Source organism: Simochromis diagramma, unplaced genomic scaffold (genome assembly GCF_900408965.1).
Source record: "Simochromis diagramma unplaced genomic scaffold, fSimDia1.1 OVJJ01000457.1, whole genome shotgun sequence".
Lineage (NCBI taxonomy): Eukaryota > Metazoa > Chordata > Actinopteri > Cichliformes > Cichlidae > Simochromis > Simochromis diagramma.
The window spans coordinates 485,232-508,704 of NW_024387277.1; the positions used below are offsets into that span (position 1 = coordinate 485,232).

Genomic DNA, 23,473 nt, shown 5'->3' on the forward strand with positions numbered 1-23,473 from the left:
CCGGTTATTTGTTTTTGTCTCAAAAATAACAAGACAGTAAGTCATGCTATCCTTCCTCAAACATGTGGGTAGGTTTAAATATTAGTTTAGATCCAGAATTTTAAAAAATAAAATAAACAGACATTTCCTTCCCCAGCATCTCTGATGCATCAGACTGATCAGATGATCAGTCTGATGCATCTGATCAGTCTGATGCATCAGACTGATCATCTGATCAACTGACTGTTGTTGGTTTACTGGAGCCTTCCACAAACTGTTGTTTATGCTCTGTGCTGTTATCACTGTAACACATTTCTCTGCTCAGTGTCACAGGGGACCACACTGGATTTAATCGTTGTGCTGTATTTTGGATATATGGATCATCTAACTGATCATAAATATTGATCAGACTGACGACAAATTCCTTTTTCTTTAAAAAAAAAAATACAATAAAATAAATCTGGTGTCCTGTAAGACATAGTCATGGTGACCAAACGCTTACCTAAATTATGTATACACATATCCATTACAAGGTTGAGCAACATTGCAGAATCATATTTGACTACATGAAATAAAGATATAGTATCTACGGACAAATGTGAATGAGTTCTTCCTCACAAACAAGTCTCATGCAGTATTTTTAAACTGAACACTTTCATTTTTGTTGTGTGTATCTTATGATTTAATTAATTTTGTTGAGTTTTTGTTATTGCTATTTTTAAAGAACTTTTTGTTTTAAGGGAGCTGGAATTTTATTTTTTAAAGCTTTCCGGTACTACCCCGTATTCCATCCGATAGTTCTAGGAACCGTCCTCTTTGTTCCGGCGTTACTCGAGCAAACATGGCGGCGGAAGGAGATGTCGATTTGGACTTGGAAGCCGAGGAAAACTGCACCGGGAAGCCGGCAGAGAAGCCTCGGAAACATGACAGCGGGGCCGCTGATTTGGAGAGAGTGACAGACTACGCGGAGGAGAAGGAAATCTCCAGCTCTGATTTAGAAACGGTGAGAGCAGCGGGCTAACGTTAGCACCGGAAACATGCGGTCCGTGCTGCCGTCGTTTCCCGCACAGCATCACTGACACAGAACCAAGTCTAGTGTGTTTGGTGTGTAGCTTGTGTTTTATACACACTTGATCTGCACGAGTTTTGCCTGTTTTCATGCTAGTAGCTAACGTTTGCGCAATTATGTAACGTGAGTGATAAACTCGGTAACTAATTGCTTCGTGGCTCGCCAGGTAAATCCGCACACCGGTTTTCTTTAAAACAAGTAAAATATGTTTTTTAAAAAAAAGACACGACAGCCTCACAGCTGAGACAGAGCATCTGCACATAGAAGAGCAGCGTTATAGAGAGCGCACATGTCCTGTCAGGCTTCTGTTTTTAAATGTCTCTCATTAGCTCCGGTATGAAAAACGAAAACCTTTCAAACGTTAGGGACGTAATCACAATCCCCTAAAGTTGATTCTGTCCATCTGCACGTGGGAGAAACGTTTTGTCACTCATCCAGGTAACTTCCTCATTCTCAGCTGACTGCAGGTTTCAACCTTTTGGGGATTTCCTTCCCTGGATGATTGAGCGACGTAATCACAACTTTAAAGTAATTGCTCTCCCATTGTGAGGCACATCTAGTAATCAAATAGGCTTTACCTCACTGATGCCTGCATCAGAAAATAGTAAAATGCTGCCTGACATCATTTTCCAAGCCCACTCCACCGCAGCGCCTCCTGAAGACCTTCAGGTTATATTTCGACCTAAAGGAAAAATTAACTACTGCACACTAACTCACGATATGATAGAGCAGCACGGAGTGAGACCAGAGAAGTACTTCAGTTTTTCTCACCTTGAAACCTTGTTTCTTGACAAAATACCAATAATTAACGCCTTTTCGATAAATGCACATTTTAATATTCATTCGTAAACATTGCGTGTGGCACACACAAATATTTGTGGTGCTTCCTAATGAGTGGTGACGTGACTTGATTATTCCCATCATTTGTGCGACCGTCTGTTGGTGTTTGAGTCATGAAATGTGTACGCACTGTACACTTTGAGTTGTGAGCAGGACTTTATTTACTTGTAACATTTACTATTTTAAAAAAAATCATTAATTTGTGAGACAAAATGCTTGGACGTGTAGAACAGAGATTGTCTGGGTTGCGACATTCTTCATGTTTGACACATAGGAAGGTGAAAACCATATAAATGCTATAAACAGTGTTTCCTGTCACAGGCCATGTCAGTGATTGGAGACAGAAGGTCACGGGAACAGAAAGCCAAGCAGGAGAGGTAAGAGCAGCTTCATCTGTAACTGAAGTGTTGGCTCCTTGTTGCCTCAGTCACTGTAAAAGACCCAGGAGAGTCCCGATGTTTTATTTATTCCTGCTTTCAGAGAAAAGGAGTTGGCCAAAGTCACCATCAAGAGAGAGGACGTAGAGCTAATTGTAAGTTGTTGTTTTTAATTATTATATTATTTATTTATCCATATTTATCCATTTAGCTGTTATACAACCACACAAATGCTGGTTCACTACATGGTCTAAAGTATGTGGACACTAACGCCGTGTGACCCAAACCCAAAAAGTTGATTCTGTTTTTTAGTTGTGGTGAAAATGATAAATGAGCATCTTGGACCAGAATCAAAAACACTTCTATTGATAATTGACAAAAATCAGATCTCAGCGATCTGAAAGTAGCAGAATTCCTAAAAGCTTCACTTGAAATGATTAGAACTGGAATTCCTTTCCTTTGATTTCCCAGGTGATCGCAGCGTATGAGCCTGGCTCTACAGTGGCGTAGTTCCTTCACACAGTCACTACATGTGTGCACATATGACTTATGTTACCTTATTAAGTCCCGACTATTATTGTAAATTGGTGATCTAAAAATAAAATTCAACAGTTGGACCAGTGCTGTTCACGTTTGTTGATTGGAGCGTTGGTAATGGAAACTATCAAATATTAAACCTACGTTTTAAATTACATCAGTGTGTTACAGAAGGAATCGTCCTGAGCCAAACTGTAGTTTTTATAAAACCAGTTGTCTTTACGCTTCTTTTGGTGTCCAGATGTCTGAGATGGAGATTTCGAGGGCCGTGGCTGAGCGCAGTCTGAGGGAACACATGGGAAACGTGGTGGAAGCTCTGGTGGCTCTGACCAACTGAACAAACATGACTGACACTGGACTGCTTCTTTAGGCTCATCGGTCACACTGGGTGGTTAAACTGTCGTGGTGTCATCTTGACAGTTGTTTTTGTTTTTGTTTTTTAAATAAAAGTTGACATTTGGCTTCTTTCATGTCCATTTATGAAAAAAGAAAACACACTGCTTTTATTGAAATAGTCATCAAACATCAGTAAACAACACCGAGGAAAAAGGAACGAGTCAGTGGGAGACTGTGTGTACTAAATGTTGAATTTACAAAATTACATAAGCCATCGTCCAATGACATAGAAACCTCTTTTTGACGGTTTTACAGCTGAAATCCCCCCAGCTGCATCTCCTGTAGATTTCATGGAGCCAGCAGTGATGGTGCACCTTACAATCAGTCCATCTGCTGATTTCTTTCCACGTCACAGTCCAGAAAAACAGACCATCAGGCTGCAGCTCAGTCTCTCAAAGTCTTTACAGCTGCACCGTGGGCCTGCTCATATCCTCATGTGCATCTTAAGTCTTCCTCTTCTTCACGGTGGGCCGGTCAAACACGTCCCTCACGCCTGCTGCCTTCTGCTTGAAGAACTTGGTGTTCTGAGCGCTCTCTTGAGCCCAGGCAGAGTCGAACGACGTGGTGTCCTGGTCCACCAGGTGGGTGTACTTTGTGCGTCCAGACCGACCAAAGTTTTTCACCTTTGCAGGAAACACAAACCAGAAAAGATCAGAGAGCCCCGTGATTGAAGAGAAAAAGAAACTTTTTTTTCTATTGCCTGAATAAGATGCACTGTTATTGTCTCTACTGCTCTGTGCAGCACAAGAGGTTCTCTCAGCTGTCAGCACATGTGAGAAGAAGTCAGTGGAAACAGCAGCAGCAGGTCAAAGACGACTGTTTAGTCATTAAAGCTTCAAAACAAGTACTGATTTATGAAAACGCACAAATAAACAGATGCAGATTAACAATAAATATCTGCAAGTGCACCAAGTAAGCAGGTCCAAGCTAGCTGGAGTGCTGAAACACCCGCAGCACACAAGGACATTTAATTTCACAACACAGCCGTCCAAATGTCTTCAGAACAACAAGACACAAATGTAAAAACATGGTTAAGTGTTTACATCCTCCTCTCTAAGGTTCCAACTAGATCTCCTGAGAAACAGCACAAACACCTGAAAACCATTTAACCTTATTTTTCATATGAACACAACGCTGTTATAACAATGTTCAGTGAAACAGTCCAGGCTACGATGAAGATGAGGAAAAAGCAAACGCCACTGACCTGCATAACTTTGGGTAGGATGGTTTTGTTGAAGTGATCCTCCAGAGTAGGTGCACTGAAATCTCTCTTGTACACGTCCTCCTCCTCGTCCTGCAAAAAAAAAAACCACATCCTGACACTTAGACTTATCGCTGACATCATCAGCTAATATCCTGCAGCTTGGATCAATGTTCCAGGGATGAGCCAGAAGGTCAGAGATGTTACGACTATAAAAGCGTTTTGGTGTAAAAAAAACAGTCAGGACATTTTAAAAAGCTCACTGATACAAGAGTTTGCTGTTGAGGACAAAACAGTACAGGCCTGGTGCTTGTTTAAAGTTCACATCCACAAGGATTACATGCATCTCCTGCACTGTGTGCGGTGCATATATCCTGCTTTTTTCAGACAGTACCACCAGCCCACTGAAGCTCAGCATCCCTGTGTGCACGCACATAACATACACAAAATATCCAACATGTACTCAACTTTACTGAAAATCATTTTAACATCTGTCTCTGGTTGATTAAACTAAACTACAGTCACCTGACCTTTGGCACACAAATCCAAATTAATTCATTTCTAGGTGAACCAACTCTGCTTTACTCAACTACATGCAGGTAAATGCACAGAAAGTATTTGGTGCAAAGAGATCCTCCTCAAATAGTTTGATTAAAAAATACAAGAAAAGGGGGATGGAAATCAAGAAATTCATTCAAAGGTAAGTCATATAATGAGAAATTAAAGTATTATTGCTTTGCTACATGTAACAAATGTTTTAGGTTCTTAGGAGAAACTCAGCAGAAAAGCCCTGGGTCAAGCTGGGACATTTGGGGGAAGCTCAGTTAGATGGTGCAGCTAGACTGAAGCACTGTGGTGACTCACCATGAAGAAGGCTCCTCTGTGGTAGTACTTCTGGAGGAACTTGTATTTGCCTTTGGTGGCTTTGTTGGTGACGACCTTGCCGTTGTTGCGCAGCTCGGCCCTGCGCTCCTCCTCAGTCAAGCTGTGGAATCTCTCGATTTCAGACTTCTCCTTCTCGAAGCTGAGAACAAACAACACTCATGATCTCTTCTCTGGATGTTCCTTTATCACAAATTTATTTTCAGTCACTCAAACTGGTGTTTACTTACGCTTCTCGTGCCTCTCTGTCCCTTTTGATGCGCTTCAGCTCTCTGACCTTCCAGGCTTCGTATTCCTCCTCCTCGTTCTCTCCATCGGTGTCCAGAGCGTCCAGAGCAGCCAGCGTGCGCCGGTTCTCCTCAAACTCCTTCTTGGCCTCTTCCTCCACGATCTTGAGGGTATAGCGCCGTCGCTCCTCCGCCTGCCTCTTCGCTTCGGCCTCCAACTCTCTCTGCCTCTGCTCCTCTGCTTCACGCTCTGCCACTGTGACTCTCTCTTTTCTGTGGAGAAAACAGTTCATGTGCTCATTAATGTTGAGGGCCTGGTATTCAGGCCGGTGTTGTTGTGATCTGCTTCCATCTAAAACACAAAGCGCACTGCAGCTTTAACAGGAATAAAGTGTTCAGGAGTTACTTTGACAGAAATGTTCGGCTCTGCTCGAGCTCTTTCCAAACACATTTTTGAGTGTGAACAGCTCCAGACTGTACTGTATGTTTCCAAATGACATGACTGTTCTGGATAAATGAGACACAGCACATTTGATAAAAGACTCATCATTCACTCATATGTTTTCTCCATGCTGTTAATTTTCGTTCCTTCAGTAATGCAAGCAGACACTTCTTGTGTGTCTTGATCTGTCAACATTCTGCACAGAAAACTGACCGTCGCATGTCTGCGACTGATAAATACGGTCTTTGGATTTACGTTGTTCTACAAACTTTCATCTCGTACTTGCGGATGAAGACAGGTTTGAGCCGCGGCTCTGCTTCGTCCTCGCTGTCGGTGTATTCCTCGTATTCAGACTCCATCTCCGACTCGTCTCCTGATTTCCCCTCTTCCTCCACCTCCATGACCTCCATCTCTTCATTCTTTCTATCCAAGGCTCGCTGACGCATCATTGCTCGCCTCCTCTCGATTTCCTGTAAGTGACCAGAAGAAAAGAAACATGTCTTAGTACAAACAGCTGAAGAAAAAAAAAAAAAACTGACAAATTTAAGCTTTGAGGCACCTCATCATCCACTTCTTCTTCCTCCTCCTCTTCATCTTCACTGCTCTCCTCTCGCTGTGGGTGCCACGTGCCTTCATCAGAGTCTTCGCTGCTCTCAGCCACAACTTCAGGCTCTGCTATCTGTCTGTGTCTTGCAAGCCTGAGGACAAACAGGCACAAATCATGTTCACGTCAGCTTTCCAACACGATCGTTTTGGTGAACTTGAATCAGATTGTAAACGCTGGGCGCCACCTCTCTTCCACGTCCTCAGAGACACGGTTTAGCAAACGCCTGAGACGTGGATCAGAGACGTCCTCCTCCTCCAGCTCCACCTCTGGCTCCATTTCTTTTCCCTTCTTCACAAACTGGAAGTCTTCTTCTTCTTCATCAGACGACTCCATCGGCGCGTAGTCAGGGCGTTTACCCGACACATACCTTTTCACCTTCACCTTCTCCATGGAGAGTTCACCTGGCACACAGAGACACACAATCCTCTTAATCACACTTGAACCTACGTAAAGTTTTCCGATTAGGAATACCAGCTCAGCAGAACCACAAATAATACCAACTTTGCAGTTTCTCATTTTAACGTTTAGCTAAGACCAAGTCATAAATATCATCATTAATTACTGCTAAATAAATCATTACATGACAAACTGATCACCAGAAAACTGCTCGACATAATGATTTAATACCTTTCTCACAGGCAGTGTTGGGACTAACGCGTTATTAAGTAACGCGTTACAGTAACTACGTTATTATTTTGGTAACGAGCACGGTAACTAGTTATTATGCCAAAACCAGGAACGCGTTATTCGTTACTGGGATTTAGATAGCCACCACATGAAGTAACGAATAATGAGCCTATCGCGGAGCTTCCACAGATTCAATAACATTAGCAAGTGGTGGAGGCCAGCAGGTGGATGAAGGAAAAGGGAGGCAAGAGGAGAGACCCGAAGCGGCCGCTGGTCCGAGAGTGTCAGGTGAACTGAACTTCAGGTAAGAAGTTATGACCTGCAGTCCATCTGGGTCAGATATGAACCAAGTTTAGGTGGAGTTTATTTTCGTTATGCTGACTTTTTCGTACTGCGTGCTAGCTAGCATGACGGAGTTTCTATACAGCTGGGTGGGTGCTATGTTACTGATGTTGAACTTTATTTTGTTCATAAGGTTAATTATTAGAGTTGCCAACTGTCCCGTAAAAGACAGAATCATCTCGTATTCAGAGAAAATATTACGGGTTTCGTATTGAGGTGAAAAGGAACAGTTTGTCCCGGACTTCAGCTACAATGAAAAAGACACAAAGCTGGAGTTTTTCTGCGTCACTGACATGAAGCATAATTTTAATTCAGAACAATTTTCTTCTTCTGCTAAGTAAGAAATAAATCCACCTTTTCTTAAGCACACGTGACATCAAACTGAGTGTATTTACATGTATATATTAGTGCTATTTCTTACATTTGTAAACTCTGCAACATATTGTATTATTTAATTAGTTTAGTCTGTTGCTGTCTTGGAGCAACTGTAACCCACATAATTTCCTTGGGGAGTAATAAAGTATTCTGATTCCGACTTTGGGGTCACTGGTCTTTAAGTAACTGCAATGCCTGACAGTGCTGATGTCTGTGTATATACGTCCTCACTGGCTTCAGGCCGCTCGCAACACGCTGATGCGGACAGTTTTTTCTACTCTTGACTCTGTATTATGTCACACAGAGGAAATATCCCCAACTGGGTCATGTCACCTGCTCTAAAAACCTTCTGTTTAGGAAGACCAGCCAATGAAAACCTTTGGCTTAAAGACGGGGCTCGTTTAACACGGAGTGGACTGAGAGTTAATCTGAAGTGTAAATCGTGCAAACCACAAACTGAAGCACCCCGCAATAAAAACGTGGCTCTGTTTTAATGCAACTCCACTCTGAGGCCGCAGGTAGTGCAGGATCCCATCAGGTTTATTGAGACCCGTTATCCAACTACAACACTACAGCTATGTAGACGAAGATAATTTTGTAACATGTTCCGTCAATTCTTAAATTGTTACAGCCAGGACACTAATGTTATTAAATTAAGTAAAAAAAAAAAAAGTACAGTCCAATTTTTTCCAGCATATATCTTCGTACATAAATTTACTATCAGCTTTGCTACTCCAGCTAGCTAGCTTAGCACGCAGCTAACACCCTGCTTGCTAACCGCACAAGCTCACCTTTTTCATTCCGGACCGGCACGGCTCCGGCCGTGGACTGGATCGGTGGAAGCTTCATGTTTAGGGCTTCGCGACTAGACATGACCGCCCGGTCGACGATATACAACCGTACAAAGATTTAAAAAATGAGTATTTCACTTTGACAAAACGAATTCTTCGTCGTCGCTCAAATCAAACGGAAGTTTGACACAATCGGCGAACGGACAGGAAGTAAATTTGCTCCGACAGTTCTTCCGCCAGTGAGCGGTGACTGTGTACATTTCACTTTAATACAGAAGATAGGAAGTATTTGGTTTACACAGGAAATATGTTTGCGAAAAACGAAAAGTTAACTTTCTAAAACAGGGAAGGGTGAAAGTGAATGTTAATATTCTAAAACGTTTTAGTGTAACATCGCCCTCTGCAGGCTGCTGAGCTAAACGCATTCATTCTTTTTATACGAATAAATCAAATTATTTATTGTTTTCTTGGTTAAAAAGTAGAATAATTTCAAATAATCCCATGTTTTAAATGTGGACATGTAACATGTAAAGGAGTCACTAAAACTCTTAAATCATCTTTAATGAAGTAGAGTTATCAGGTCGCTTCAAGAGAAAAAATGCAAATGACCTACATCTCCTTGTTGTTTTATATTAGCTTATTTATTTTCTGTTAAAGAAAATTACTGAGCATCCTGGCTTTCTTCAATGGATTGAAACATAACCAATAACATGTATAGTGAAAAACACTTTGTGCCAAATTGTTTGCTTTGTGTAAGGCTGTCCTAATGTGTGTTATATCTAAATAGGCTTTTTTTTCTTTTCTTTTCTTTTCTTTTTTAAACACACCATCACAGTCCACAAGCTACAATTATCAAATGGGGAGTAGTATCTTTTACTTTTTCACTATTACTAAACACCACAACATCAGACACTCGGGGATTCAACTAGCCTGCAAAAACATTACAAACAGAACAGAAAACTAAAGGACACTGTAATGTACATGAAATTTGATTTATTTTGAATATTTACAAACAAAAAGCATTTTATTTGCATTTGAAATAGCCCATTCTCCACTGTGTTGTGGCCCTCCTGTCAGAGCTGGACTCCTCTCTCTTTGAAGAGTTCCTCTAGCTTCTTCTCCAGAGCAAAGTTGGTTCCTTTCAGGCAATTCACCACCTCAAAGGCCCACAGGAAATACTCCTGCACTCGCTCAGCTGTCCAACCTGCCAAGCACATTCAGAAACATAACTGAACAACGTTTGTTATGTTGTCTTTTGCACTTCTGCCAAATAAATAAAGTCTTCCAAAGCATTTCATCCTCTTCATTTTTAATTTTTATTTATTTATTTATTTATTTTTTACACAGCATCCCATTTATTGTAGGAAACAGCACTGTGTCCAGAGACGTACTGACCAACAGGAGTGCAGCGGTTCAGATCCCTCAGGTTGTACAGTTTATCAGCCAGTTTAACCAGCTTGGCCTGTTGGCTGCAGTGAGGTGCGTGTTCCACCTGTAGACGCTTCCTCTCCTGCTTGGGCAGGCTCTTGTCATCCGTCACCTCCTGAACAATGCGAGCCACAGTTACACCAAATTTAGCTTCCAGCTCTGCGGGGGTGGTGTCGGTGTCTTCGACTGTGTCATGAAGCAGGGCGGCCTGCAGGGCAGGAGGAAGCACACAGGATTACTGATGCGAGAATGCATGCACGTGACTGTGACTAACAGGTAACAACTGATAACTCACCTGCAAAACCTCGATATCTGTGACGCCCCCTTCCTGGCTGAGGATTCTCGCTACTCCTTAAAAGCATACACAGAGAGCTGTGAGTAAACAAGACCGTAAACAAGAACCTTCACTGTTTCCAGACTGCTAAGAGAAGTCACTTATAGAACAAGAAAACTCATTTATAATCAGACATTTCCTCTCTGAAGAGCTCCTCCAGCACTTTAAGTTTCTACATTCAGTAAAAGGACTAGATGTTACAGTCCCTGATAATGCATTGCTTTAAATGGAGAGAATCTTGAGGGATGGCTGTTATGAGGAAAGCCCAGAAACTTTGCCAGCAGCACACATCGTTATGCCTCAACTTTAGGTCTTTTACCGACGCTAATCTGCCATTTTTAATTCCTTGGTTAGGTTTAGGGATTAGAGATCTGATCTAAATTTTCATATTAAAATTTGGGACACATCGTCAGTAGTGGACCTTGGATTCATCGGGTGTTTTGGCCATTATCACTAGACACCCTCATCCAAGGAGGCCCTGCCAGGGTTGATTCAGCCCTGGAGTGTGTCACTGGTTTATGTTAAATTGTTATTTCTCTTCTTCTTTCTTCTGTTTAGGTTTCTATGGTTTATTTTTCTATCTAATCATTGCAACTAAAAACTAATACTTACCTCTTTAGCATTTATGGAGCCTCACTTCTTCAAAGGGATAGAAAAGGTGATAGAGAGAAGTAAGACAAAAGGGACAAGATAGGAGTGAGCAGAGAGGAGAACCGGAAGGGGGGGCGCCTGATCTGGCTTCCCACACCTCCCTGCCGGATCGGGCTGTACACTCTACCTCCCCACCATAACATAGCTCATAGGTCTCATTTGTAAGTAGGAAAATAAAACTCAAACAGAACAAGCAGACGAACCATCAGAAACTTCCTTTACACACAGGGACACAAGGAGGGAGCTTAATCACTGGCTGCCCATCTATGGTGCTCCTTGCTAACACCACGATAAACAAATCCACTGAACCGTCGTTTCAAAAGATATTTTGAAACAATCACTAGCTCCTCTTTTGCATAATAAAGCAGAATGTCTGAAGAAATGTAAAAATACGAATTTGGGGGGAAAAGGTAAAAAAATAAATAAAAGCAAAGACAATATAATAAAAATAGATACATGGAAATTAGATTTGAGGGAAAATAATTTATGTTTTTCAGTATTATTTTTGGTGCGTTCCTTTATCCTTTCAAAGTTTGTCCCTTTAAGTTCCCCACAGCTCTAGAGGTCTGGAGCCCTGACAGGAAAAGCACTGCCAAGTGCTATCATTAGCTCAGCAAAGAAAAACGGAGCAGTGAGTAGTGGAGGAGATATTAGGTTCGTTGCAATCTGCGGCATTACCACTAGATGCCGCTAAATCCCCCGCACACAAAAAGCCATTAGTTTTGTACCCCTGAACAAAAAACCAGATCAATCGACCTCCACCTCCCTGTGAGACTATACACTATACAAATTTAAAGTCGAAAAATAACGTATCGCTATTACACGGCAGGGTATTATCACTAGAATCAAATCAAATAAAGGTAAATAAAGGTTTTGCAGAAACATCGTTTCTGCAAAACTATTTGTTGCCATAAAATGGTAAACATATAATGTTAGTGATATAGCTGTAGTAGGCGAGTAAACCCTGATAACTTGACTGGTTAGTTCTAATATACCGCTCCTTTCGGCGACTCCCTTGTTGACAAGGTGTCGCCGCAGCAGATACTGTTATATAATGTCCATTATGAACATAATTAAGTTTGATAACTGGGTTTTAATTCAATCTCCTCCTTCCACGGCTTCCGGTATCGTATCAGTTAAACATCAGAAACTTTTTTTTCTTTTTCTTTTAAAGATAAGAGTGAGAAACTTCACGGGTTTACGTACAGGCCGTGAATGCATCATACTACCGTAAAAACACACCTACCTATGGGGTGATTTATATACGGCGTTCCCTCTGGATCTTTACGTCGCTGGTTGCGGTGTTTCTCTGCGGCAAATTGAACAGTTTCTAACAACAAAGCTGCGTCTGAGTTCATGGTGTAAAAATCACGTCCTGTCAGGTCAGTGACAAAAAAACCGCGTTATTAGGTTATTTAATTTTCAACGTCTTTCGAGCAAGTGTAGCGGTCCGTTGGTATTATGATCCGGGGGGAAACAACTGGTCGTGGGATCATTCCACTTATTTAGCTACGGAAGCAGGTAGCCGCTAACTTAAGATAAAGCGTTATGTTTCAAAAGACATAAACGGTCAAATTTCTGGCATTAATTTTATATTTCGAGGGAAAATTTTACAAAGTACTGTCAGCGTATTCGATTATATCAGCATTTATATGATGAATGTGTTTTTAGCTTTGAAGCTAAGCCAGCAGGGAGGATAATCACAGCACAGATCTCTGTCTTATATGTTTCTGCTGGTTTTTGTATCTCCATTATTAAACATTATATTTGTATATGAGTTATTTATTTATTTTCTTTGTTTATGCCAGTCGTGGATGCCTGAGTGTTGTCCGGTCTCCGTCGTGTGTCCAGCATGGCTCACAGTGCCAGGAGAGACTCCCCGGAGCTCCCCGACTTCTCCATCCTCAAGAGGCTGGCCAGAGATCAGCTCATCTACCTGCTGGAACAGGTAGGAGCACGTCACAGCTCCTGCCGAAGACATACACATCAGTAATATGACTGGCATGTATAGCATGGATATGGCACTGTTCTTCTTTTTTTGTTTTTTATTATTATACTTTATCATTTGACTGCACACCCATTCACGAGCAACACGTCTGTTGGTATCGCTCACAGCAGAGGACCGCACTGGTCACCACAGACTCATCAAACATCCTGAGCAGCGTCCGGTAGATGTTGAAGGACCTCAGTGATGTCAGAAAATAGAGACTGCTTTGGCCTTCTATGTTTTTAATGAAGTCTACTGTATTTCTTGTTTGTTTTATAGAATTATAAATTGTGTTTATGGAGATAACAACAAGCAGTTTCACTGGCAGTGGCTTTTAAAAGTGCCCACCAGCTAATGGAGTGAATTCTGCTGCAGAATCATGTCTATTTCTAAGGTTGCAGCCATTCACTTGAGATTTTATGTTGAGAAATATTCCTATGTGCTGAACTATACTGTCTTAACATGAAAATTGTCCCCACCAAACTACAGTTTACTTTTGCCTTAAGACTCAGTTTTACAGTTTAATTTCATTTAATTAGGCAAAAATGAACATTGTCAGAATCAGTGGAGAAAGTGTAGAAGCTGTGTGCAGACTAAGCCATGCACGCATTAGTTTGTGATGTACTTCCAACTCGGTGAAGACAAAACAAGTGATGCTTTTTGTGTTGTGAAGAGCAGATTGTCCTACAAGCCGTTCTCTTGTGTCACAGCTGCCCGGGAAGAAGGACCTGTTCATTGAGGCAGACTTGATGAGCCCGCTGGATCGTATTGCAAATGTATCAACACTAAAGGTGAACTGCATCAGCTGCTGCTCTCCTGCCTGTTCTGATCTCTTCAGGATTACTGCACTTTCAGCAGGTCTTTAAAAGCTTTTTGTCGTCGTCCCCCCCCCCCCATTTTCTTTCAGCAACATGAAGTGGACAAACTCTACAAAGTGGAACACAAACCTGTTATCAGCACCTCAGATCAGTGAGCCTGCACCTTCATACCTTACAGAATTGTACCCACACACCTGACGCGCCCACCTGACAATGTGGCGTTGCTCTTTTTCCAGGCTCTGTTTCCTGATCCGTCCAAGAATACAAACTGTGAAATGGATATGTGGTAAACGGAGATTCTTTTTATTTATCTCTTGTCTTGATGGTTTTATTATAAAGTCTTCCGGTGAAAATGGATGAAACTGAAGCAAAGTGACATCTGCATTTTTGTTGCAGATGTGGTGAACACAGACAAGGTACCTGGAAAATCCCGAAGATACAAGATCATCTTTACCCCTCAGAAGGTATTTCTCTTTCTTGTCTTGTGTCCGTGCTGTACTTGTAATTCTTCGAGTGCTTGATACTGACCTGCTGACCCTTCTTTGTGTTACCAGTTCTATGCGTGTGAGGCCGTGCTGGAGGAGCAGGGGATCTTTGGCGGTAGGCATCTTTCTCTTTTTGCAGGAATGATGAGTGTGAGTGAGGAGAAGTGTAAAAGCTGTTTTTGCCTTTCCTGTAGATGTGTCCATAGACGAGTGGCCTTTCTACCTGCTTCCTCTTGATGATGACATCATCAGTCTGGAGCTGCCAGAATTCTTTCAAGACAACTTCCTGGTTAGTAGAGGCCAATTCCTTGTATTGATCATTTGATCACTGATCATTTAAATCCTTTTCTAGTCAGTGTTTTAGTCATCATTTGTTAATGTGAAGAGGTTCTGCAGCAGTACACAGACTAATGAGTAAACACGAGCAGCTAATGAGCTAGCTGTTTCCCCTAAATGATGAAAAGCAAAGAAAATAAAAGAAATATTGGCCTCACATGCTCGTTGGATGCATGCATGACTTGTTGCTCTGCATCAGTGTTTGATTCAGTTTTAGACTTTTGAATAAAACGTTATAGACTCAGTCTGAAATCTGAAGTTCGTTGTGTTTTTACTGTTCCACGTGGTTTACAGACACCTTGACATCCAAACATGTTTTTGTGAGAAACACAGAGCTGCTCGTACCGTTGTCCAGATGTGACTACATTCATCACAGTTTTTGTCCTCGAGCTTTAGTTTTGAGTTTTCGTCGTTTCTTTCTTTAATTTCCTCATTTCTGAAGCCGACCCCACAAAGGAAGTCTGGGCATTGTAGCGTTACTAATGTGTTAATAATCATAGTGAAACAAATCATCACATTTGAACTGTTCATTGCTGAATTTATAAGCCCGTAGTTGAATCAGAAGTGTAACTACAAAATCTCTGATGCATCCTGTATTTTTCCAGGCTGGAGACCAGCGCTGGGTGAGGACCGCTGGCAGTGCTCTCCACCTCCTGTACTCCCTGTACGGCCCATTCTCAAAGGTCTACGGGATTGGGCGCTGCTCAAAGGTGCTGTAAGATTAGAGACCAGAAGCTAGTCTGATACAAACTAGTTTAACTTTTTCACGTCCAGTTTGTCCGTCACCTGCTTTGGTCTGTTGCTGATGGTAATTCTGTGTGATCCCAGATGGCGTACGAGTCGTGGAGGGAGCAGGTCGAAGAGGGAGAACAAAAAGCTCGTCAGGCTGAAATTGGGAATGTTTTCCTTATTGACAGAGGTGAGGAGGCGCAGTGATCTCAGAGGACGATGGGCCGTGCATTTCCCGTTCTAATGTCGTCGTTATCATTGCAGATGTGGACTTTGTTACTCCTCTGTGCTCACAAGTTGTCTACGAAGGACTTGTTGATGACATCTTTAGAATCAAATGTGGTAGGTGTCAGTAAATCGAATCCACTCACACGTTCACTTTATGCCTGGGAGAAACACGTCACCTCTGACCTCTTGAGCAGAGCGTTTCGCCCTCACATTCTTAGCTCTTTTGAAGCCACGCCGCTGGTTGTGGTGTTTACTTTTAAAAAATATCCATATGTTGTCTGATCATTCCAACTGTTGTGCAGGATGTGTGGAGTTTGGACCTGATGTTACCGCCTCTGACAAAAGTGTGAAAGTGATGCTGAACTCTCACGATAAGGTAAGGCTCGTCTTAGTCTGCGGTCGGCTGCACTTTGCTAATTGTCGTGATTCTAATAGAAAAGTGTGTCTAATGTTTCGTAGGTGTTCAGTGAAATCAGAAATGAGCATTTCTCCAACGTCTTTGGTTTTCTCAGTCAGAAAGCCAGGAATCTGCAGACTGCATATGACGTGAGTGAATGTTGATACTGCTTAGCAATCATTGCACCCGTGGCTCGATTTGGAGAGTCTTTGTACGGCACAACCTTGAAAAATGGCATTTATATTTGCATTGGTGCGTTACGTGTTTATTACCTCGTGGTCGTGTTTTATGTGCGATGCCAGCCAATAGAAACTAATAAAATGCTCCTGCGTCTGCGCTCTCTGTTTAGGTCAGCAAACATTTTTGTCCCTCTAGTTTTTCCTCTTTCTCTGTACGTTCCAGTAGTTTCAGTGATCTCGCTCCAGGAATTTGCTGGGGTGACGTTTGTGAGTCTTTATCTTGACACTTTGATGCTATAATTGTTATTGTCTCAAAAACTACAACAAAAAAGTATCTGGAAATTGTCCGGATGATCTGACGGTGCTGAACCCCTCGCAGTAGTGTTGGGCTGCGTTGATGCGACGTGTAGTTACATTTAGTTACATAGTTACATAGTGTCAGGTTACCCTGCAGTGTTTCAGTGGGGTAATTATGACGTAGCTGAAGCATTAGTGACCAGTAAGGATAACAGCTAACACCTTTTGTCTGGTTTTCTTTAATAACTCTACAGAAACGTCGGGGCATGGACATAAAGCAGATGAAGACGTTTGTGTCAGAGGAGCTGAAAGGGTTGAAGCAGGAACATCGACTGCTGAGCCTGCGTGAGTGTTACAGTATCCTACCGCTGACTCCGAGCCATATCTGCACGGCTGCGTTGCTGAAGAGCATTTTCTCTTCCAGACATTGGTGCCAGCGAGTCGATAATGAAGAAGAAAACAAAGCAGGACTTTCAGGAGCTGCTGAAGACAGAACACTGTAAGAATCCTCCGCTCTGCTCTTTGTTCCAATCACGTTTCATTTAACCTCCTAAGACCCGAACTCTTCCACAGCAGCATTTTTAATTTCTCTTTGATATTTGGGCATATTGGGACCCGATGAATGTAAAAACAAAGAATTACCAGATATTTTCTTTACCTGATTTTTATTTCTAAGAAAAATGAGAGCCACATATGAGGATATTCATTTCGATCGAACACTAGCAGTATAATGTCCTCATAAGTGGATATCACTTTTGTAGTGCAAAATTGACTATTTTGGTCTAAATAACCCAAAATGTGATGCCCACATATGTGGACGCCAGGTCCTAGGAGGTTAAGGGACTTTAACGCCTTAAAGCACAAAACAAGCTCCATGTTTGTTGGTTTCATACGTGTGTGCAAGAACATGAAAGCTCTCCAAAGACTTTGCTGACCGATGAGTCTCATGTTTTCAGTACTTTAAATTAACTAGAGATGATCCCATTTGTAAAGGGTGTAACTTGGGTTATCTTTTTTTATTACTACAATTTACAGATGCCCCCTAAATGCATCACAAGCAGGCAGTCATAAACCCAGCAAAGGTCACTGAAGCAGCAACATTATCTCCCTGGGTTACGACGGGGACTGGTGACGATGTGATGCCTAAAACTGCTGCATTGTTTTCTGTGTGCCCTGTTTGCCAAGACTGGGAGAAGAACAGTAAGATCAGTGTTAAGAGTGGGATTATAAGCAGTGACAGCTTGGACTTGGACCATAGTTAAGTTAGGTTTATGGTAGTTTTTAGCACTTAAACGTGAGGCTTGAGAATGCCATCCAACCATAAATCTATTTCCTTAAACACTTATCCAGTTTAGGGCCACAGGAGGGCGGAGCCTATCCTGTCACAGGGCAAGAGGGAGAGCACACTCCCTGGACAGATTCCTAGTCCAGTGCAGGGCCTACCACACAGACAGACAACCATTAATACTCACAGTCACACCTGTGGCCACGTCTCTGTGAGCTGCCAGAATAACCTAAGAGAACAAACTCCACATAGAAACTTTTACTGTGAGACAACAGTGCCTGGCTTGAAGTGCACTGATGTGGAATAAAGTCCTGCAGAGATGGGTAAACAAACACACCTGTGTTCCTGTGTGTGCTCCTGTCTCCATGCTGCACGTTAAGTGGTTCAGTTCATTTTGTGTGTGTCCGCTACTAAAAGTTGTCAAAGATAATAGTTTGTAGTGTTTTAACCCCAGGAGCAGCAAATCTTGTTTCCTTGTGCTTTCCCAGTGTTACTGGAAGGATTTGAAATCCGTGAATGCATTTCATACATAGAGGAGCACATCAACAGACAGGTGAGTGTTCTTAAAAGAGTTCAGCAATAAGCGCACTGCCAAAAAGTCTGAATGACTCTTTTCTCCTCTCTAGGTGTCCATGATAGAAAGTCTGCGGCTGCTTTGTCTGCTGTCTATCACAGAAAACGGTGAATCATCCTTCACTGATTCGTCACAGACTGTTGTCTTTCCTGTTTACAACTATTGTGATGCTGTTTTCCTGCAGGACTGCTGCCAAAAGACTACCGCTCATTGAAAGCACAGTATTTGCAGGTGAGGTACAACAAATCTCTCAGAGTATTTTTGTTGTGGGAGACAGAGATGGGCAGTACACGTTACAAGTAACGCGTTACTGTAATCCAATTACTTTTTTCAAGTAACAAGTACAGTAAGGGATTACTATTGCAAAAATGGTAATTAGATTACCGTTACTTTCCCGTAGGAACGCTGCGTTACTGCGTTACTAAAACCGTGATTTTTTTTTTTTTTTGCGAGAATGTCTCATGACAATGAAGTAAGCGAGTGCGACGTTCGTGGTAACAGCTGTGTGCAGATCAACAATGGATCATATATCGAGTGTGGGAGAGAGTATGAGCGTGCAGCGTTTAAAGCGTGGAAGTACTGACCTTACTTTGAGTTTGATTCCATAAAAAGTGACAAAAACATTAGCGTCCGCTGTGCGTGGGAAGAAAACTTCTTTTTACAGCGAAAAAACCCTAAACGTCCGAGCAAGCACCGAGTAGCTGCCACGTAATGGGAAATTCACAGAGAAACTCGCGGATTCTTCCACTGACCGCTGCTGAAAATAGAGCAACAGGACCGCTGAGTCTTTGATTTTATTTATTTTCTGCTGTGTTTTACTTGCATCTATTTGAAGGAGTGAGTGTAAAAACAAAAAAAAATATTTTATTTTATGTGCAGGAATGTGCAGAAAATTACGGAGCCCCGCAGGGGACATGGGAGAAAAAAAAATTAAGACGGACTTTTGCGAGATCTCGCAAAAGTCCGTCTTAATTTTTTTTTCTCCCATGTCCCCTGCGGGGCTCCGTAGCATATAATTAAATTTTTGCTTGATGCATAAAGTTTAAAGATTAAAACTAATAAAACAAGTTTTAAAAAGAGACTTTTTCATTTGATTACATTTTATATGATAGATTATGTAGAAAAAGTAGAATTGGGCTGAAAGATCTATCGCTTTATCACCTATTCAGGTTGTAAATCGTGTTTTTAAAAAGTAACTAAGTAACTAATTTGAAAATAAGTAATCAGTAAAGTAACAGGATTACTTTTGGGGGAAGTAATCAGTAGTTAGTTACTGATCACTTTTTTCAAGTAATTTGACCAACACTGGTGGTAGAAGTACAAAAGCTTTTAGTGTCAGCATTTTTGTACCTTTGCTTGAAATGGTATTTTCTGCTGTTTATTTTTATTTTTTAATGCTATTTTCTGTTCATGTTTGCTCAAAAAAGATTCAAGTATACAAACAGCATGTAGGCTGATACTGGCCGTAAGGGATTTGTGCCAGAAAACACTCCTATCTGTCATTTTTGGAGCTCTTGGTGAATAAAAGTCCAATCTGTTTGTTGGAAGACCAGAACGCCGAGGAGAAACCCATCTGAGACGGAGAAAATCAGGCTGACAGCAGAACTTCACACAAAGCAGCTGCACATTTATAACACAGTTTCTACATTTGCCTGTTAAAGAGCAAACACACACACACACACTTCTTTCTTTGCTTTGTGCGTGTTTTGTGCAGCTCAAATATGCCTGTAACCATCTCAGTCACCCTGTAATGTCTTCAAACAAAACAACCTTCACATTTCATCAAATGCAGCATTGTGTCAATGATTGTCTTGGAAAGAGCGGCTGCTTTCTCAAATGATTTATTATTTTTGTATTTAACTATTATACAGTGTATTTGCTGATAAATGATAGGCTGGTACACTACATGAACAAAAGTATTGGGCCACATATGTTAACCTTTGAACTCAGGTGTATAAAACCAAGCAGCTAAACATACAGTCGGCTTTACTTCAGCTCTGTGAGAGAACGAGACACTCAGTGAATTTGAGAGTCTTGCTGAGGAAACATCAGTGGACAAAGTGGTGTAAACGCCACTGGACTCTGGAGCTACACGCTTCTCTCTCTGACAGTGTGCTGGACCATTCTGGGGTTTGCTTATGACAGGAGAGCGCTGCCTGCCCGACTGCACTGTGCTGGCTCAGACAGATAATAATAATAATGCTATGGGGTCTTTTCTCCTAAAGGAACGTTTTAATGCGTCCCGATTTTGGGACTGTTCTGTGAATCCAGTTTTGTAGGAACATTTTGAGTATGGCCCTTTTCTGTTCCTACTTGAGGTTGCTGTGGGCCCCGACCTCAGTCCCAATAATGAACTAGGTTGTGAGCCAGGACCTCTCATTGGACAGCAGCACCTGACCTGGATGAGCCGTGCAGCCCATTATAACCTGTGGGTGTATGATGGGATGTTTGTAAAGCTCCTGTAAGATGTGGTGTGCAGGTGGTCCTGTACTTCATGTAGGGCGTATTCTTCACCGAGTGATGTCGACCCCATACGAGCAGAATAATGCAGTAAAACTTACATACCTGTAATGTAAAGCGTGTTTGTATCTTTGTAACCTGAGATGACAATGAAATGTATTTTTTAAACAAAGACTCGGGACTTGTAGGCTCACAAATATCTGATTGTAAAAGAATCTGAGTTCAGCATAAATCATCACTAAATTTTTCATTTATTCGTTGTGAGCTTTCACTTAATTTAACAGTCTGGCCCCGTGGGGAAAATAATAATACAGCCTATCCCTACACTGGAGCATGAAATGTAAATCAGTCTGTAGCTGAACAAAGATCATTTCCTCCTCTTAGAGCATAGGTGTCAAACTCTGGCCCGCGGGCCAAATTTGGCCCGCAGCCTAATTACATTTGGCCCGCGAAGCCATACCAAATTACTATTAGAGCTGGCCTACTGGTATTATACAGCTAATATATATATATTGTTTAGTATTAAGCTTTGCTTGTTCCATATTCAGTTTTCCAGCAAAACTTATTTGAGTCCATAAGAAAAGTAATGCTTTGGAGAACGTGCAGCGTCCAGCTGTTTGGGGACATCACAGGCTGTTGTCACAGATCTGATCAGGCAGCCTGTAGTGGCAGATTGCTCTTTGCTGCCAGCCTTGGCTTGTTAAGTGTGTGCTCATTTTGATAAAGAGCCATGGGTCCAATGCCTGACATTTTTCTCTGTCTGACCTCATCAGAGCTATGGAGTGGATCACCTGCTCACATTTTCCAACCTGAGGCAGCTTGGGCTGCTGGTCGAGCAGCAGCCGGGAGAGACGCTCACTGTAATGGAGAGCAAAGTGGGCAAACTGGTTAATGATAAAACTGCAGGTGACAGTGGCTTCTCAGCGCAGTTTTAGCCTTCTCCACTTACAGGAAACCCTGCATTGCTCTGTGCATCAAGACACACGTGCTGTTTGACTTTTCTTCTTCTTCTTTGTTTCCAGGAAAACTGACAGATGCCTTTTCCTCTCTGGCAAAGAAGAGCAATTTCAGAGCCTTGAGCAGAAAACTTAACTTGGTAAATTATTGTTTAGGTGAACATCTTTGGTTAGTTGTATTTGTGGACTCTACAAGAACAACTTTGTATGGTTCACGGTTCAAAATAAACCTTATCTATGGTGTACTGAGCCTTGGTGAAGCACTGTGTTCATCCTGCTTGGAAAAAAGGCTTTTAAAAAAAATCTCCTCTCCTTGTAAAACATCCCTCTTTTTAATCTTTTTTCTGATTGGTTGGAGTTTTAAGTTGGGATGACCATATTAGCAGTGTCTTCTCAGTGACATCAGACAGAGCCACAAGTAAAAAAATAAAATCACTGTTTACTTCTTTCACATAGGCTGACCTCATGGTTTGACACTTTTAACGAGCATCTGCAATCATAACACTATATATGACACAAAACAGTAACATATATTCTCTTTAATTAACTTTATTTAGTTTAAAAAAAATACAGCACATACTTTTCCTAAAGGCATTTTGTTTTTCATTTCTGATGGTGTCAAATGGTAACATGCTCATCATATTTTGCATCAAGGTGCCAAAGACGGATGAAGAATATGACCTGCGTGTCCCTCGAGACATGGCTTATATCTTCAGTGGTGCCTACATCCCTCTGAGCTGCAAACTCATCGAACAAGTAAGTCAACCAGGACACATTCAGTCTGTGGATATGATGGGGGGGCAGCCATGGTAACTTTAAAATAAAATTCTATTCCCGGTATGTATTGCATAGGTGCTGGAGCGAGACGGTTGGACGGGGCTTGAAGAAGTCACCAGGCTGCTAAATGGTCATGAATTTGCAGTTACAGGTTAGTTCAATGGCAGGTATAATGGATCCGTTTGAGGCTAATGCTAAAACAGAAAAGGAGACTGCTGTAACAGACGTCTAACAGATTTGATCACTGTTCTCCTTCTCTGATCAGGGAGCAGCGGCGTGGATTCAAGGGGAAAGAACGACACTCAGCGTATCATACTGGTCATGTTTCTTGGTGGATGCACCTACTCTGAGATTTCGGCCCTTCGGTTCCTCGGCAGAGAGAAAGGTAAACATTGTGATGGTGTGTAGGGCCACTTAGGCAAAAATAAAAAATGTGAAAAACATCTTTTGAAATGGGAGATGTATTTTTTATTGTATTGTTGAAAAGCAGAAAATAACAACCGTTTCTATTTTTTTCTCTCAGGTTATAAATTCATTGTGGTTACAACTGCAATTACAAACAGTTCCAGACTCCTGGAGGCTTTGCTGGACAACCACGTATGAAGCCTGGCAGCACTTCATTATGGACAGAACTGCTGAGGAGCCGCTATGCATTCCTCCAACACTGGCATTAAAGATAAAGAAATGCTTCATTCTGGTCTGTTTCTGGTGACGCGAGAACTGTAAAGATGTGTAAAGTGAATAAACGTTTCTTAACATCTTCGTTGGTTTCTATGTAGTCGCGTTTACCGGCTGCCCGGCTCTGCTGTGAGTTCATCAGTTTAAAATTAACTGCAGTTTCTTCTGTTCTACTACGTGAC

At 41.8% G+C, this 23,473-nt stretch overlaps 4 protein-coding genes across 5 annotated transcripts; 2 read left to right on the forward strand and 2 right to left on the reverse strand.

The window, feature by feature from the left end:
• Positions 1–777: 777 nt before the first annotated feature.
• hypk (huntingtin interacting protein K) lies at positions 778–3,263 on the forward strand. The gene is made up of 4 exons (XM_040002873.1): positions 778–982; positions 2,210–2,265; positions 2,369–2,420; positions 3,044–3,263. The coding sequence occupies exons 1-4, from the start codon at positions 821–823 to the stop codon at positions 3,137–3,139; spliced, it is 366 nt and encodes a 121-aa protein (XP_039858807.1). The 5' UTR covers positions 778–820; the 3' UTR covers positions 3,140–3,263.
• Positions 3,264–3,274: 11 nt separating this feature from the next.
• On the reverse strand, positions 3,275–8,899 carry mfap1 (microfibril associated protein 1). Its single transcript, XM_040002871.1, has 8 exons — positions 8,693–8,899; positions 6,742–6,958; positions 6,510–6,648; positions 6,233–6,420; positions 5,512–5,781; positions 5,264–5,423; positions 4,403–4,492; positions 3,275–3,821 (listed from the first exon to the last, which is right to left on the reverse strand). The coding sequence occupies exons 1-8, from the start codon at positions 8,772–8,774 to the stop codon at positions 3,642–3,644; spliced, it is 1,326 nt and encodes a 441-aa protein (XP_039858805.1). The 5' UTR covers positions 8,775–8,899; the 3' UTR covers positions 3,275–3,641.
• A 769-nt stretch (positions 8,900–9,668) lies between these two features.
• hddc3 (HD domain containing 3) lies at positions 9,669–12,494 on the reverse strand. Its single transcript, XM_040002872.1, has 4 exons — positions 12,352–12,494; positions 10,416–10,471; positions 10,088–10,328; positions 9,669–9,896 (listed from the first exon to the last, which is right to left on the reverse strand). Exons 1-4 carry the CDS (start codon positions 12,461–12,463, stop codon positions 9,766–9,768), a joined length of 540 nt encoding a protein of 179 aa, XP_039858806.1. The 5' UTR covers positions 12,464–12,494; the 3' UTR covers positions 9,669–9,765.
• Positions 12,375–23,373, forward strand: vps33b (VPS33B late endosome and lysosome associated). 2 transcript variants are annotated; one of them, XM_040002861.1, is made up of 24 exons: positions 12,375–12,487; positions 12,914–13,053; positions 13,803–13,883; positions 14,000–14,061; positions 14,147–14,196; positions 14,307–14,374; positions 14,465–14,510; positions 14,590–14,684; positions 15,337–15,441; positions 15,560–15,650; positions 15,725–15,802; positions 15,991–16,064; positions 16,148–16,234; positions 16,816–16,906; positions 16,986–17,060; positions 18,335–18,399; positions 18,473–18,527; positions 18,605–18,651; positions 21,654–21,786; positions 21,903–21,976; positions 22,491–22,592; positions 22,689–22,764; positions 22,879–22,998; positions 23,137–23,373. In XM_040002861.1, the coding sequence occupies exons 2-24, from the start codon at positions 12,958–12,960 to the stop codon at positions 23,214–23,216; spliced, it is 1,851 nt and encodes a 616-aa protein (XP_039858795.1). In that variant the 5' UTR covers positions 12,375–12,487; positions 12,914–12,957; the 3' UTR covers positions 23,217–23,373. The 2 variants fall into 2 exon arrangements, with proteins under 2 accessions (XP_039858795.1, XP_039858794.1); XM_040002860.1 differs by lacking the exon at positions 12,375–12,487 and adding an exon at positions 12,514–12,626.
• The last annotated feature ends 100 nt before the right edge of the window (positions 23,374–23,473 follow it).

Coding starts and splice junctions, on each gene's coding strand:
- hddc3 (XM_040002872.1), bottom strand. CDS start 12,463: ATGAACTCAGACGCAGCTTTGTTGTTAGAAACTGTTCAATTTGCCGCA. Junction 10,472..12,351: donor GTATATAAATCACCCCATAG/GTAGGTGTGTTT, acceptor TATGCTTTTAAG/GAGTAGCGAGAATCCTCAGC. Junction 9,897..10,087: donor GAACCGCTGCACTCCTGTTG/GTCAGTACGTCT, acceptor TGTGCTTGGCAG/GTTGGACAGCTGAGCGAGTG.
- hypk (XM_040002873.1), top strand. CDS start 821: ATGGCGGCGGAAGGAGATGTCGATTTGGACTTGGAAGCCGAGGAAAAC. Junction 983..2,209: donor CCAGCTCTGATTTAGAAACG/GTGAGAGCAGCG, acceptor TTCCTGTCACAG/GCCATGTCAGTGATTGGAGA. Junction 2,421..3,043: donor GAGAGGACGTAGAGCTAATT/GTAAGTTGTTGT, acceptor TTTGGTGTCCAG/ATGTCTGAGATGGAGATTTC.
- mfap1 (XM_040002871.1), bottom strand. CDS start 8,774: ATGTCTAGTCGCGAAGCCCTAAACATGAAGCTTCCACCGATCCAGTCC. Junction 6,959..8,692: donor GCCGGTCCGGAATGAAAAAG/GTGAGCTTGTGC, acceptor TCTGTGTGCCAG/GTGAACTCTCCATGGAGAAG. Junction 3,822..4,402: donor TCCTACCCAAAGTTATGCAG/GTCAGTGGCGTT, acceptor TTTCCTGCAAAG/GTGAAAAACTTTGGTCGGTC.
- vps33b (XM_040002861.1), top strand. CDS start 12,958: ATGGCTCACAGTGCCAGGAGAGACTCCCCGGAGCTCCCCGACTTCTCC. Junction 13,054..13,802: donor TCATCTACCTGCTGGAACAG/GTAGGAGCACGT, acceptor CTTGTGTCACAG/CTGCCCGGGAAGAAGGACCT. Junction 16,907..16,985: donor ACATCGACTGCTGAGCCTGC/GTGAGTGTTACA, acceptor TTTCTCTTCCAG/ACATTGGTGCCAGCGAGTCG.